We start from the raw sequence: 13,776 nt of genomic DNA on the forward strand, positions 1-13,776 counted from the left end.
AGAATTGGAACAAAATACTTGTGATTATTTGGGGATGATAGTTTTGGGGGATACACACACACACACACACACACACACACGCTCACCAATACGCGTATTTTTGTTATGAAAAGAATACTTTTTTTTTTAAGAATACTTATAATACTAACAAGAGTAGTTCTTTTAAAGTGGGGGAGGAAGAAAAGAGCACGTAAAAATTAAAGAACAAAACAACAAACAAAGCTGTCGCCTGACAAGGCTCCGCACGGAGAAAAGCTGCCGCGGGGCCGCCACTGCGCCCACATTCCTCCCGCGGAGGCCGGGGAGCCCACTGCGCAGGCGGCGCCTATAGGCTTCCAAACGCCGGCGCAGGAACCGCACGCACCTGCCGCGCCTCCCCTCACACGCGCGCTCTCCCGCCTCGGCAAAACAAGCGAAGACCCCCGCAGTCAGAACCGGAGGAAAAATGCTTTCGATTTCTGTCCTCCCCATCCCCACCCATGCCTGCATGGCTGTAATATCCGGCGGCTCTCCTGCTTCCAAAGGGAACAGTTTCCTGAGGAACCAGACGCTGGCGGAGCGCGCGAGGGGCGAGCGAGAACTGCTGAGAACTTGTCCCCTGACCGCAGCGCCAGCGCCACGTAAGTTCGCTCCTAAACCCGGCTCTCCGCGCGCGCTTCGGCTACCAGACTAACAACACAGGCCCAGGCGCAGGCTCCGCGCCGCCCGCGGGAAGGCAGCGGGAGGCCGGCGCCGGGCGCTTTGCTCCCGCCACTCAGCGAGTGCGCGTCCACGCGGGCGCCTGGGGGGCGACGGCGCGCGCGCGCCGCCGTCCCGGGAGGCGCCGCTCCCCCTCGGGCGTCCCGGGGAGCCCGGCGCGGGAAAAGGACCCGTGCGGGCCGCCGTGGCTGCGGAAGGGGGGGCCGTAACCTTCCTCCGGCTGGCTGGCGGACAGACCCCCGACCCCTCCTCGCAGGGACGCCGGGTGGGGTCGCTCCCTCCGGGCAGCCCCTCCCTCCTCCGCTGTGTCCTGCCTGCCCCCTGCTGGGCGCCGGGGAAAACAGGCAGGCTGAGCCTTATCACCCCTACAGCTTCTATCCCAGAAGTTTGTCTCTTGCGCATGTTTGTGCTAGTCATATTTAATACATACCTACAGCAGAGATGTATGGAGTAATTCAGTCTCACTTACGCTAATCAATTGTTAAAAATAATTCTAAGGTTTAACACTGTTTCTTTTGCACTGTTTATAAATGTGTGTTCCATGCACAAACTGCATCAGAATATCTTATGGTATTTGTTGAAAATGTAGATTTTGGACATTTTTACCATTATTTCAGATGATTCTTATAGACAGTAACTTTTGGGAACTATTGACCATCTAACTCCTTCTGATAGAACTATCTCGTTCTATTTATTTAATTTGGATTTAAAATCATGTTAGCTTGGACATCTCAGTCCTGCTTTCTGTCGGTGTCCGCTTCACATTCACATTAACTCCTGGATGAGAGAAGTGTCACTGTGTCTGTCCAAAATGGTCCTTCACATGAATTTGGAATTCTACCTTTCCTATCTTGTCAGATACTTAGTTTTACTTACATAGGAGTTACAATTTACCAGCTATGGATTTAGGTTGCCATAAATGTCATGAATTATTTAATACTCCCAATGGCCTGTGATGTAGTCACCATTAGTAGTCCAATGTTATGAGAATACTAGTAAAAAAGAAATAGGCACAAAGAGAGTAAGTATTTTTTTGGTGGTCCAACAGCTCATAAAGAATGGATCCAATATTTGAACCCAGGCACTTAGGCTCTAAACACAATATATCATGGTGCCTCTCTTCAGTTGTCACTCTTGTTCCTACTCTAATATTAGTTGTACTAGAGCTAATATTAGTTGTACTTCTCTGTCATCAATGCCTTCAGGCAGCTTTGTTTTATAAGCTAAAAGTCCATGATTATTTGTTGCGCAATTAATAATTTTTTGTTTACTGCAAGAAATAAATGGACAATGTCTAATTTCACAGAATATAGAGACAAAATAGAATGTTGAGAAGTATACAAAAAAGTATTCCTTATCCTGAAATTATGCTTAGTTGCTCTTTAATATTTCATTTAGTGTCTCAAATGAGGTAAGAGTTGTTGTTACGTGTTGGCATTAGTCTGTCCCAGATGAGACAGGATTGTGTTTAAGTATTACACGTACTCACAATGATGGTACAGGAATGGTATGCATACCTCTCTCCTGAGCATGAGAGTGTCTTCTTCGTGTGCTCCAGGACAGCCTGAATGACTGTCAGAGAAACCCCACCTTGGACAGAGAGCTGGAAACAGTATGGAACACTATTGTTCAACACTGTCATAACAAAAATAAAGGGACAGTCAAAGCTCCATGACTAATCTCTGTCTCTTTGTCTCATGAAACACTCTACTCACTGAGAGGAAAATATTCAAACTTTCCCACATGTGGGACTCTGTCAGATCTGGACAGAACCTCAAACATCCACACTACTGGCTCGTTTCTCTGTAAGCCTATAAACAAAAATAAAACGTTATAAAGCCTAGAAATGTCCTTTTCTTCCAGTTAAATAAATCCTGGAACTATATCTTTCTCTAGTCACTATAAAGGTATTTCTGTTCTGCTTTAAGAGAGAGCTCCATTCTTTACTGTTCTCTCATGTCACTCCTCCTTCACTTGGACACCATCCTGTGCAGATGTCTATTATGGCACTTTTCTACTTATGCTGCAATAAGTGATTATTGCCCATCTTTTCCAAAATACCATAAGCTCTTGAGATATAATTACAGGAACTAGAATCTGAGCTAAAGTGATGTGTACATGATCAATTATCCAGGAGATATCCTTGAAGGAAGGTGACCCAGAGTCCTTCCTCTTTTCTTCTTCTGCTGGATAGAAGGCACATGTGATGGTGAGTCAGCTTATACTATGAGGTGGCATTGTTAAAAGGCAGCTAAGCAGGGGTGCCTGGGTGACTCAGTCGGTTGAGCACCTGACTCTTGATTTCGGCTCAGGTCGTGATCTCCTGGTTGCGAGATTGAGCCCCCTGTTGGGTTCCATGCTGGGCATGGAGCCTGCTTGAGATTCTTTCTCTTCCTGTCTCTTTGCCCCTCCCCACCCCTAAAAAAAAAAAAGAAAGATGTAAAGATAGTTAAGCAAGAAATACAAGGAACCAGTGCCCCTGATGACTTTGTGAAGTATAATCTTAATCTTTGTACACTTGTGAGAAAGAGTAGTACACTTTGAGCTTTTTAAGCAATGGTTTTCTAGGACTTTTCTATCGCTCACAGGTGAATGAAAGGCTAGCTGATAAGATTCTAAGACACTTTGAAGGTTGGGACTCTATCTTACTCATTTTTATATCCCCAGCATTGAGCATGGCATCAGGTTTATCAAATATATAATGGATTAGATGTTTAGGTAATGAATTATGTAATAAATTAGACTGGATATGAGATGAACTGAAGTTTCGTATGAGACACACACCCTGTAAATAGATGAGTTGGTCTGGAAATAGATCAGTGGCTTGATGATGACGCAGGAAAAACAGCGTCTGTTTAGATCATGCTGTCTGTTCAGAACGCTTACTCTTTCTCCATCAAGAAACTTACATATTTTTTAAATGTATATTTGAGGAAGTTAATTCTGACAGGTAAGTTTTTGGAGTAGGTAGTACAGTGAGATTACTATTTACCTCCTACTTTTGCTACTGACTGACCATAAAGCCTCTACCAATCTTTTAGCTTAGGTATCTATAGTGTCATTACTTCATCTCATAAGAAAAGATAAAATTCTTTAAATTTCAGGGATTTTGTTTTTTTACCAAGGCTTTTCTTGCAGAGGGATTCATGAACAAGAATATTATTTTTAGAGAACTGAGTCATTGGAGACAAATAGTATGTTTGTGCCATCATTGATTTCACTAGGGATTATGAGTATGCCGGAGGAAAAGGTCTGTGATTTGCCAATTCCAGGCTGTATACTTTTCCCTTCGAAATGTACAAAAAGTATGAAGTAAATATGCATGTTCCTTGAATAACCACTAAAGATGACTTTGGAATCTTCCATTCCACTGAGAGGCTCTTCTGGGTTGCAGGTTACCATGGCAACTGAACCCATCATGATGGCACCCATTTGTCTAGTGGAAAACCAGGAAGAGCAGCTGAACCTGAATCCAGAAGCATTACAGATTCTTAATAAGATTGCTCAGCCTGTGGTGGTGGTGGGCATTGTAGGGCTGTATCGGACCGGAAAATCCTACCTGATGAACTGCCTGGCAGGACAGAACCATGGTGAGTGTTGTCTTGGGATGGGGCCCATTTGCTCGGAACCAGTGAGACTGCAGGTTGGCCTCTTCTGATATCATCTTAAGGAAAAGGCTGACTCTGCCCAATGAAGAAAATTTGTAATATTTACCATCTAATTAACAACCTTGACCCCATCTGTCCATAAAACCTCTCTTCTCCAATAATGAAGAACCATTTTCCACACCCTATCAAAGACTAACCTCACTAGTCCCCTGGATTCCATCCACTCTTTTGCTCAGAAGTTCAGCCTCTGCTACTACTTTATTTCTTTCCCCTGCATCACTTCTGCCAAAACTATAATGTCATTCCAAGAAGCTTCAAATGTAGTTTAATATTTCCTGCTTTTTAAAGTTGAGGAAAGGAAGGAAGGGAAAAGGGAAAAATCTTTTTTATTCTGTATCTCCATAGAGCTACCATTTTATTTTTCTGCTCCATGTCATAACAGATTTTCATATGTTATAACCCCTTCTCTCTCTCTCTTTTTTTAGTTTTTACAAATATGTAAACTATAACACATACAAAAGAGTGCCTAAAATACAATGTACAATAAAGTAAATAAAGTGAACACTTGTGTAATCGTGACTTGAGTAAAAAAATAAATCATTGTCAAAGGCACAAGTCATACGCTCTCACATTCTCACTAGCGCTAAACAATATTTTTATTTTCATGATACTTCCTTCTTTACTTTTAAAAAATGGTTTTGTAGTCTATGTTTGCATTTTTAAAATTTTTTTAACGTTTTTATTTATTTTTGAGAGAGAGACAAAGCATGAGTAGGAAAAGGGCAGACAGAGAGGAAGACACAGAATCCGAGGCAGGCTCCAGGCTCTGAACTATCAGCACAGAGCCTGACACAGGGCTCGAGTTCACAAACCACAAGATGATGATCTGAGCCAAAGTCAGACACTTAACTGACTGAGCCACCCAGGCATTCTAGTCTATGTTTGCATTTCTAAAGCACACTTTATCTTGGCTTGCTTTTAAAGTTGATATAAATAGAATTAAATTTTATGTATTCTCTGATGGCTTCTTTTGCTCAACAAGAATTTTATAAGATTTATACATTTTTTAGCATGTAGCTGTATTTCCTTATCTCACTGCATTATAGTATCTTTTATTTTTTATGAACAGAGTTGTCTTAGATTTCTTATAATTTTATCCTGATACACATGTACACAGATTTCTTTTAAATAATATATCCTGAAGTGGAATCTCTGTATCAAAGAGTATGTGTTTCTTCAGGATTTCCAGATAATATCAATGGCTTTTTCAACTCTCTATTCAAGCTACATATTTATTAGCAGCAATTAAGAATTCCCACATCCTAAGAAAAATGTTTAACTTTTTACTGTTGTGATAACTATTTGATTGTATGGCATGTGCCTCACTATAAATAAGGTTGAGCACCCTTTCACATATTATTTGCCATTTGTATTTCCTATTTTATTAAATGCCTACTCAAGTCTTTTTAAAAATTGTAATTGAGTTGTCTTTTTTAGTTCTTACTGGTTTTTAGGAGAATCTTCCTCTGGTCCCATTAGTCATTACTCATTTCTTTCTATGTAGACCAGGCAGCCAGTACATTCCAAATATCTTACCTTCTTTTTTGCTCAGCTTCACTAGGTGTTGAACCTCAGTCCACTAAACTCTAAGGATCCCCATACATCCATGTTGCTTTCCCCTCTTCTCTTTTAGGCTTCCCCCTGGGTTCCACAGTGAGGTCTACAACCAAGGGTATTTGGATGTGGTGTGTACCCCACCCCTCTAAGCTGAACCACACCCTGGTCCTTCTGGACACTGAGGGTCTAAGTAACTTGGAAAAGGTAAGGAAAAGTCATGAGGGAATCTGCTCTTGACTGTAATCCATTTGCTACCTCAATTCAAATTGTGTTACCTATTCCTACAAGCTATAAATCCAATTATGAATATGAGACTAAATTATTTTTCCCATGGAAAAAGTCCCCTTAATTCCTTGGTCAGCTCAAATATTTGGGTATATTAGAACAACATCTTCTTACTGTAACAGTTGGATAAACATACAGTTTAATAAATACTTAACCAAACAGCTGAATTTCAGGACTCTGTGCTAAGTACAACAGACACTACAGTAAATAAGGCAAATGGCTAGAGCCTAGCTGGGGAGACAACATGTACACAATGTGACCAGTACAGGGTGCTATGCATAGATGTAGGCAGTAATCCAGTCATATGGCTTGGAGAAAGATTCCTAGAAGTAATGTCTAAACTGTAACCCGTGAGACCAGTGGAAACTACCAGTTCAAGTGTGTGGGAATGATGGAGTTAGAAGTAGGAGCTGTTAAATAGGGTTTTGGTAAAATAATTTATTTAAATCCTCTTCAGACAAAGCTTCAGCTACACCAGAAGCATTGATGAAGGGTTTTAGTTAAAGTCTCTACTTTTGGAGATTACCTCTTCTCTAACTTCTATAAAAGAATGACCTTGACCCACTGAAATTATTTTACCTGAGATAATCTTAGTATTTTGTTTTTAAATATTAAGTGAAACAAATTGTTTCTCCATTTTATTTTACATTATTCTGAGTCTGTATTCAAGTAGCAATGGTAAATACCTGTTTTCCATAATTGTGGGGAAAAAGTATTCAGAGTTTTTGTGCTCAGCTTTAAAGTTCTCGATAACTTCAGTATAAAACCAAAATGAAATATGCAGCCAAGAATTCTTTATCCAGCAAAGCTGTCATTCAGAATAGAAGGAGAGATAAAGGGTTTCCCCGACAAACAAAAACTAAAGAAGGATTTTGTGACCACTAAACCAACCCTGCAAGAAATTTTAAGGGGGACTCTGAGGGGAGAAAAAAAAAAAAAGAAAAGAAGACCAAAGCAATAAAGACTACAAAGGACCAAAGAACATCACCAGAAACACCAATTCTATAGGTGTAACACAATGACACTAAATTCATATCTTTCAGTAATCACTCTGAATGTAAATGGACTAACTACTCCAATAAAAAGATACATGGTATCAGAATAGATTAAAAAACAAACAAACAAGATCCATCTATATGCTGCCAATAAGAGACTCATTTTTAGACCTAAAGACACCTGCAGATTGAAAGTGAGGGGATGGAGAGCCATCTATCATACTACTAGGTGTCAAAAGGAAGCTGGAATAGCCATCCTTATATCAAACAAACTAGATTTTAAAACAGAGACTATAACAAGAGATAAAGGGCATTATATCATAATTAAGGAGTGTATCCATCAAGAACATCTCACAATTGTAAATATTTATGCCCCCAAACTTGAGCACCCATTATATGTAAATCAATTAATTACAAACATGAAGAAACTCATTGATAATAATACAATAATAGTAGGGGAATTTAATACCCCACTTACAACAATGGACAGATACCTAAGCAGAAAATCAACAAGAAAACAGTGGCTTTGAATGACACACTGGATTGGACTGGATGACTGGATATATTCAGAACATTCCATCCTAAAGCAGCAGAATACACATTCTTCTCAAGTGCACATGGAACATTCTCCAAAATAGATCACATACTGGGTCACAAATCAGCCCTCAATAGGTACAAAAAGATCAAAATCATACCATGCATATTTTCAGATCACAATGCCATGAAGCTTGAAGTCAACCACAAGTAAAAATTTGGAAAGCCCTTAAATACATGGAAGGTAAAAAACATCCTACTAGAGAATGAATGAGAACATTACAGTCCAAACCCTTTGGGATGCAGCAAAGGCAGTCCTATAAGGAAAGTATACTGCAATTCAGGCCTATCTCAACAAGCAAGAAAGGTACCAAATATACAATTTTAACTTAAACCTAAAGAAGTTAGAAAAGAAACAGCAAATAAAGCCTAAATCCAGCAGAAAAAGGGAAATGTTAAAGATTAAAACAGAAATAAATGATACAGAAACAAAAGAATGCAGTATAACAGATCAATGAAACTAAGAGCTGGTTCTTTGAAAGAATAAACAAAATTGATAAACCTCTAGCCAGATTTCTCAACAAGAAAAGAGAGAGGATCCAAATAGATAAAATCACAAATGAAAGAGGAGAGATCACAACCAACACCACAGAAATACAATTATAAGAGAATACTTTGAAAAATTATATGTCAACAAACTGGGAAATCTGGAAGAAATGGACATACCTAGAAACTCACAAATTACCAAAACTAAAATAGGAAGGAATAGGAAATTTGAACAGACCCGTAACCAGAAAAGAAATTGAATCAGTTATCAAAAAGCTTCCAGGGGCGCCTGGATAGCTCAGTCGGTTGAGCGTCCGACTTCGGCCCAGGTCATGATCTCGTGGTCCGTGGGTTCGAGCCCCGCATCGGGCTCTGTACTGACAGCTCGGAGCCCGGAGCCTGTTTCAGATTCTGTGTCTCCCTCTCTCTCTGACCCTCCCCTGTTCATGCTCTGTCTCTCTCTGTCTCAAAAATAAATAAACATTAAAAAAAAAATTTTTTTTTAAAAAAGCTCTGAAAAAACAAGAGTCCTGGGCCAGATGGCTTCCCAGGGGTATTCTATAAGACATTTAAAAAAGAGTTAATACAAAAGGATGTAATGAAGGGAGGGAGTAAGGGAGGGAAAGAGGGAGAAGAGTTAATACCTATTCTTCTCAAACTGTTCCAAAAAGTAGAACTGGAACAGAAACTTCCAGACTCATTCTGTGAAGCAGCATTACCTTAATTCCAAAACCAGACAAAGAGAATTGGAAGAATTACAGGCCAATATCCCTGATGAATATGGATGCAAAAATTCTCAATAAGATACTAGCAAATTGAATTTAACAGTACATTAAAAGAATTATTCACCACAGTCAAGTGGGATTTATTCCTGGGCTGAAGGGCTGGTTCAATATTTGTAAATCAATCAGTGTGATATACCACATTAATAAAATAAAGGATAAGAACCATATGGACCTATCAATAAATGTATAAAAAGCATTTGATAAAATAAAGCATCAATTCTTGATAAAACAAAAACTCAACAAAGTAGGTTTAGAGGGAACCTCAACATCATAAAGGCCATATATGAAAGAATGATCATCAATGGGGGAAAATTGAGAGCCTTTTACCTATAGTCAGGAACAAGACAAAGATGTCCACTCTCACCATTACTATTTAACATAGTTCTGTAAGTCTTAACCTCAGCAGTCAGAGAACAAAAATAACGAAGCACGAATAATGAAACACAGACAAATCAAGGAATCAGTCCCATTTACAATTGTACCAAAAGCAATAAAAAACCTAGGAATAAACCTAACTAAGGAGGTAAAAGTTCTGTACTTTGAAAAGTGTAGAAGACTTATGAAAGATATTGAAGAGGACACAAAGAAATGGAAAAACAATTCCATGCTCATGGATTAGAAGAAAAAACATTGTTAAAATGTCTACACAACTCAAAAAAAAAAAAAGTCTACACTTCTCAAAGCAATCTACAGATTTAATGCAATTCCTATCAAAATAACACCAGCTTTCTTTGCAGAGCTAGATCAAACAATCCTAAAATTTGTATGGAACCACCAAGACCCTGAATAGCCAAAGTAATCCTGAAAAATTAAAAAATTGGAGGCATCACATTTCTGGATTTCAAGCTATATTACAAAGCTGTAGTCATCAAGACAGTACGATACTGGCACAAAAACAGACACATAGATCAATGGAACAGAATAGAAAATCCAGAAATGGACCCACAGCTATATAGTCAACTCATCTTTGACAAAGCAGAAAAGAATATCCAATGGAAAAAAAGACAGCCTCTTCAACAAATGGTGTTGGGGAAACTGAATGACAACATGCAGAAGAATGAAATTGGACCACTTTCCTACACCGTACACAAAAATAAGTTCAAAATAGATGAAAGATCTAAATGTGAGACAGGAAACCTTCAAAATCCTAGAGGAGAAAACAGGCAGCAACTTCTTTGACCTTGGCTGGAGCAACTTCTTACTAGACACATTACTGAAGGCAAGGGAAACAAAAGCAAACGTGAACTCTTGGGACTTCATCAAATACAAAAGCTTCTACACAGCAAAGGAAACAATCAGCAAAACTAAAAGGCAACCTACGGAAAGGGAGAAAATATTTGCACATGACATATCTGATAAAGTATCCAAAATACATGAAGAACTTATCAAACTCAACACCCAAGAAACAAACACCCCAGTTAAGAAATGGGCAGAAGACATGAATAGACACTTTTCCAAAGAAAACATCCAGATGGCTAACAGACACATGAAAAGAAACGCAACAACACTCATCATTAGGGAAATACAAATCAAAAACACAGTGAGATGCCACCTCACACCTGACTGAATGACTAAAATTAACAACACAAGAAACAATGCCAGGTATTGGTGAGGATGCAGAGAAAGGGGAACCCTCTTGCACTGTTAGTGGGAATGCAAACTGGTGCAGCCATTCTGGAGAACAGTTTGGAGGTTCCTCAAAAAACTAAAAATAGAACTACCTCACAATCTAGCAATTGCACTATTATATGTTTACTGAAAGGATAAAGAAATACAGATTCAAAGGGGTACATGCACCCAGTGTTTATTGCAGCATTATCAACAATAGCCAAACAAGGGGAAAAGCCCACATGTCTACCGAAAGATGAATGGATAAAGAAGATGTGGTGTGTATATACAACAGAATATTACTTGGCCATCAAAAAAGGGAAATCCTCCCATTTGCAATGATGTGAATGGAGCTAGAATGTATTATGCTAAGGGAAATAAGTCAGTCCAAGAAAGACAAATATATGATTTCACTCATGTGGAATTTAAGAAACAAAACAGATGAAGGGAAGGGTGGGGAGAAAGAAGAAAGGTTAACAAACCAGAAGTCTTTTTTTTTTAAATGTTTATTTATTTTTGAAAGAGAGAGCAACAGAGTGGGAGCTGTGGAGAGACAGAGAGAGAGAGAGAGAGAGAGAGAGAAAGAGACAGAATCTGAAGCAGGGTCCAGGATCTAGACAGATCCCAACACTGGGCTCAACCCACAAACTATGAGATCATGACCTGAACCAAAGTCAGGTGCTTAACCAACTGAGCCTCCCAGGTGCCCCACAATCCACAAGAGACTCTTAATGGTAGAGAACAAATTGAGGGTTGATGGAAAGAGGTGGATGGGGGATGAGCTAAATGGGCGATGTGCATTAAGAAGGGCACTTGTTGGGATGAGCACTGGGTGTTGTATGTAAGTGATGAATCACTGAATTTTACTTCTGAAACCAAAATTCTACTGTATGTTAACTAACTAAAATAGATTTTAAAAAGAAAAAAGAAAATGCAAACAAATAAAAAAGCCAAAATGATTTTCCTGAGATTTAAATAGATTGTTTTTTGGCTCAAGTCCTGCTTTAAAAAAAAAAAATCTAAATTTGATTAGTTTTAGGGATAATGAAATAAGGACTTGAAGAAATAATTTTCCCAAAAATATGAAAAAGTGTTCTAGTCTTCAAGATCAAGTCTGGTAAGTATAGAATGCAGATACTGCATTTGTACAAGGCAACAAAGTATACCATACTGTAAACTGATGGCAGGAGAACCAATGGCTAATGCTAGAATTGTGGAGTGATTTGAGATATCTGACCCTGTTTTCTTGGTCTTCAGAGAACTTCAGGTCTTGCCCTGAATCTTAATTTTAGCTTTGTCTTCCATATCTGCACCCCTACTCATTGTTTCAGTCAAACAGAAGTAACTTTGTAACAGTTTTTCAGGATCTGCACTTTCTAATAATTCTGTCTTGGCAAGCTGCATGATCCCTTCAAATCTACATGTCGACATTCTATCAACTCTTTGAAGTGCACCAGATTTCATCATATATCCATCATATCCCTGGCAGATATGCTCTGAAGTTGTACAATACTTGTTTCCATGCGAGAGATTGTAATCTCGGTTACATTTATATGTTGATATGTTTATCTGTCCCTTCATAAAGTCATCTTGAGTTCAGGGAATCTCATGTGGATCTTTTCATCCATACAGCCAAATGCAGTGTCTGGCATTTGTAGGTGCCTAAAGAGTAGTTGTTGAACAACATTTGTGTTGCAAATACAGACAACATGAAGAAAAATTTGTTAGAGGAATAATTGCTCACATTGTATACCTACTATCTTCTAGGCACTGCATTAAACATTCTACACATATTGACCATGTCATTCACTTCTTTTAATAGCTTAGGATACTGAGGCTCTGAGAGGGGATTGTATTAATACTCAAAATGAGGTTGAATTTATGATGGTCTTCAAAACTTGTATTCTTTGCCATACTGTTCAGCAATATATAGTGACAAAATAATGAATGAAAAGCTGAATGAATGAAAAATGAATTAATGAATAAAGAGCAGCCTTCTAAGTCCCTTGTCCAATGTGCTTTTCAGGAAGACCCTAAGAATGACTCATGGATCTTTGCCCTGACTGTGCTTCTGAGCAGCACCTTGATCTACAACAGCATGGGCACCATCAACAGCCAGGCCCTGGAGCAGCTGCAGTATCCTTCCAGGGACCAAACAACCAAGTTTTATTGAGTTTACAGGAATGGCAACTGAGACTGTCCTCTTTCCTGTGACTTAATTGTCATGGTTGAAGAAGGGGGTGAGGGGACACCGAGAACAAAAATCAGTGTTTATAGAATGTATTTCTATCTGAGATCTGGAAATTGTGGTGTAAAGTACTTTTTCCTTAGCTGAGTTCCCACAGCTATATGACTGAACTAACGCAGCTGGTCAGGGCAAAGTCCTCCTCAGACTACACTGGGGTAGAGGACTCTGCCAAGTTTGTGAGTTTCTTTCCAGACTTTATTTGGGCTTTACGAGATTTCACATTGGAGATGAAGATAAATGGATACTCCGTAACTGAAGATGAGTACCTGGAGGATGCCTTGAAGCTGCTTCCAGGTCTCAGAGTATGGCTTAAATGGTAGAAGGTTTTTTTACTGGGTGGGATCAGCTGAGTCCTGTCAATCAGCATTTGACATATATGTTTATTTGAATTTGGATTGAAGCCAGTGCTAATGGTGATTGGGTTTTGTGGGTTATTATTACTTTAAAATCTCCAGCAATTGAAGCTTAAGGTCACTAAAGAAATTTAGGGCCCCATTTTGGATCAGATAACTTAATGCTAATTAATGCCATGAAAAAAGATCTCCAGATTGCAATCAGTGCTATAACTTCTTGAGGCCCACATATTTCTGTAGCTTGTTAAGTGTTCTTCCTGTTCTTTCTTTAAAAAAAAAAATCAGATTGGAAGTTGCTAGACAAAATCACAATGAAATTAATTACTTTATTTTTGAAATATAATAGTAATAGTAATATGGTAATTGGAATAGTAAAATAGTAAGTATATTTTAATAGTAAAATATATTTTACTAGTACCCAGAGAGTTATATTCTTCACAGAAAGGGTATTTTCCACACTAACAGGTCCAGAAAAAAATGTTGACGTACCTTTCCAGT

At 38.9% G+C, this 13,776-nt stretch overlaps 1 protein-coding gene across 2 annotated transcripts in view; it reads left to right on the forward strand.

The window, feature by feature from the left end:
- Window positions 1–270: 270 nt before the first annotated feature.
- Window positions 271–13,776, forward strand: part of LOC124515735 (guanylate-binding protein 4-like) — a 37,127-nt gene continuing 23,621 nt past the window's right edge. The window contains exons 1-5 of one of the 2 annotated variants that reach the window (XM_047084742.1): window positions 271–620; window positions 4,094–4,289; window positions 6,001–6,128; window positions 12,704–12,813; window positions 13,023–13,219. In XM_047084742.1, coding sequence (XP_046940698.1) covers window positions 4,100–4,289; window positions 6,001–6,128; window positions 12,704–12,813; window positions 13,023–13,219 — 625 coding nt within the window. In that variant the 5' untranslated portion in view covers window positions 271–620; window positions 4,094–4,099. The remainder of the gene's footprint in view (window positions 621–4,093; window positions 4,290–6,000; window positions 6,129–12,703; window positions 12,814–13,022; window positions 13,220–13,776) is intronic. The other variant, XM_047084741.1, reaches the window with a different exon arrangement.

This window comes from Lynx rufus, unplaced genomic scaffold, assembly GCF_022079265.1.
Source record: "Lynx rufus isolate CCGP_SWC_20201006 ecotype Redwood Valley unplaced genomic scaffold, mLynRuf1.p SCAF_2, whole genome shotgun sequence".
NCBI lineage: Eukaryota > Metazoa > Chordata > Mammalia > Carnivora > Felidae > Lynx > Lynx rufus.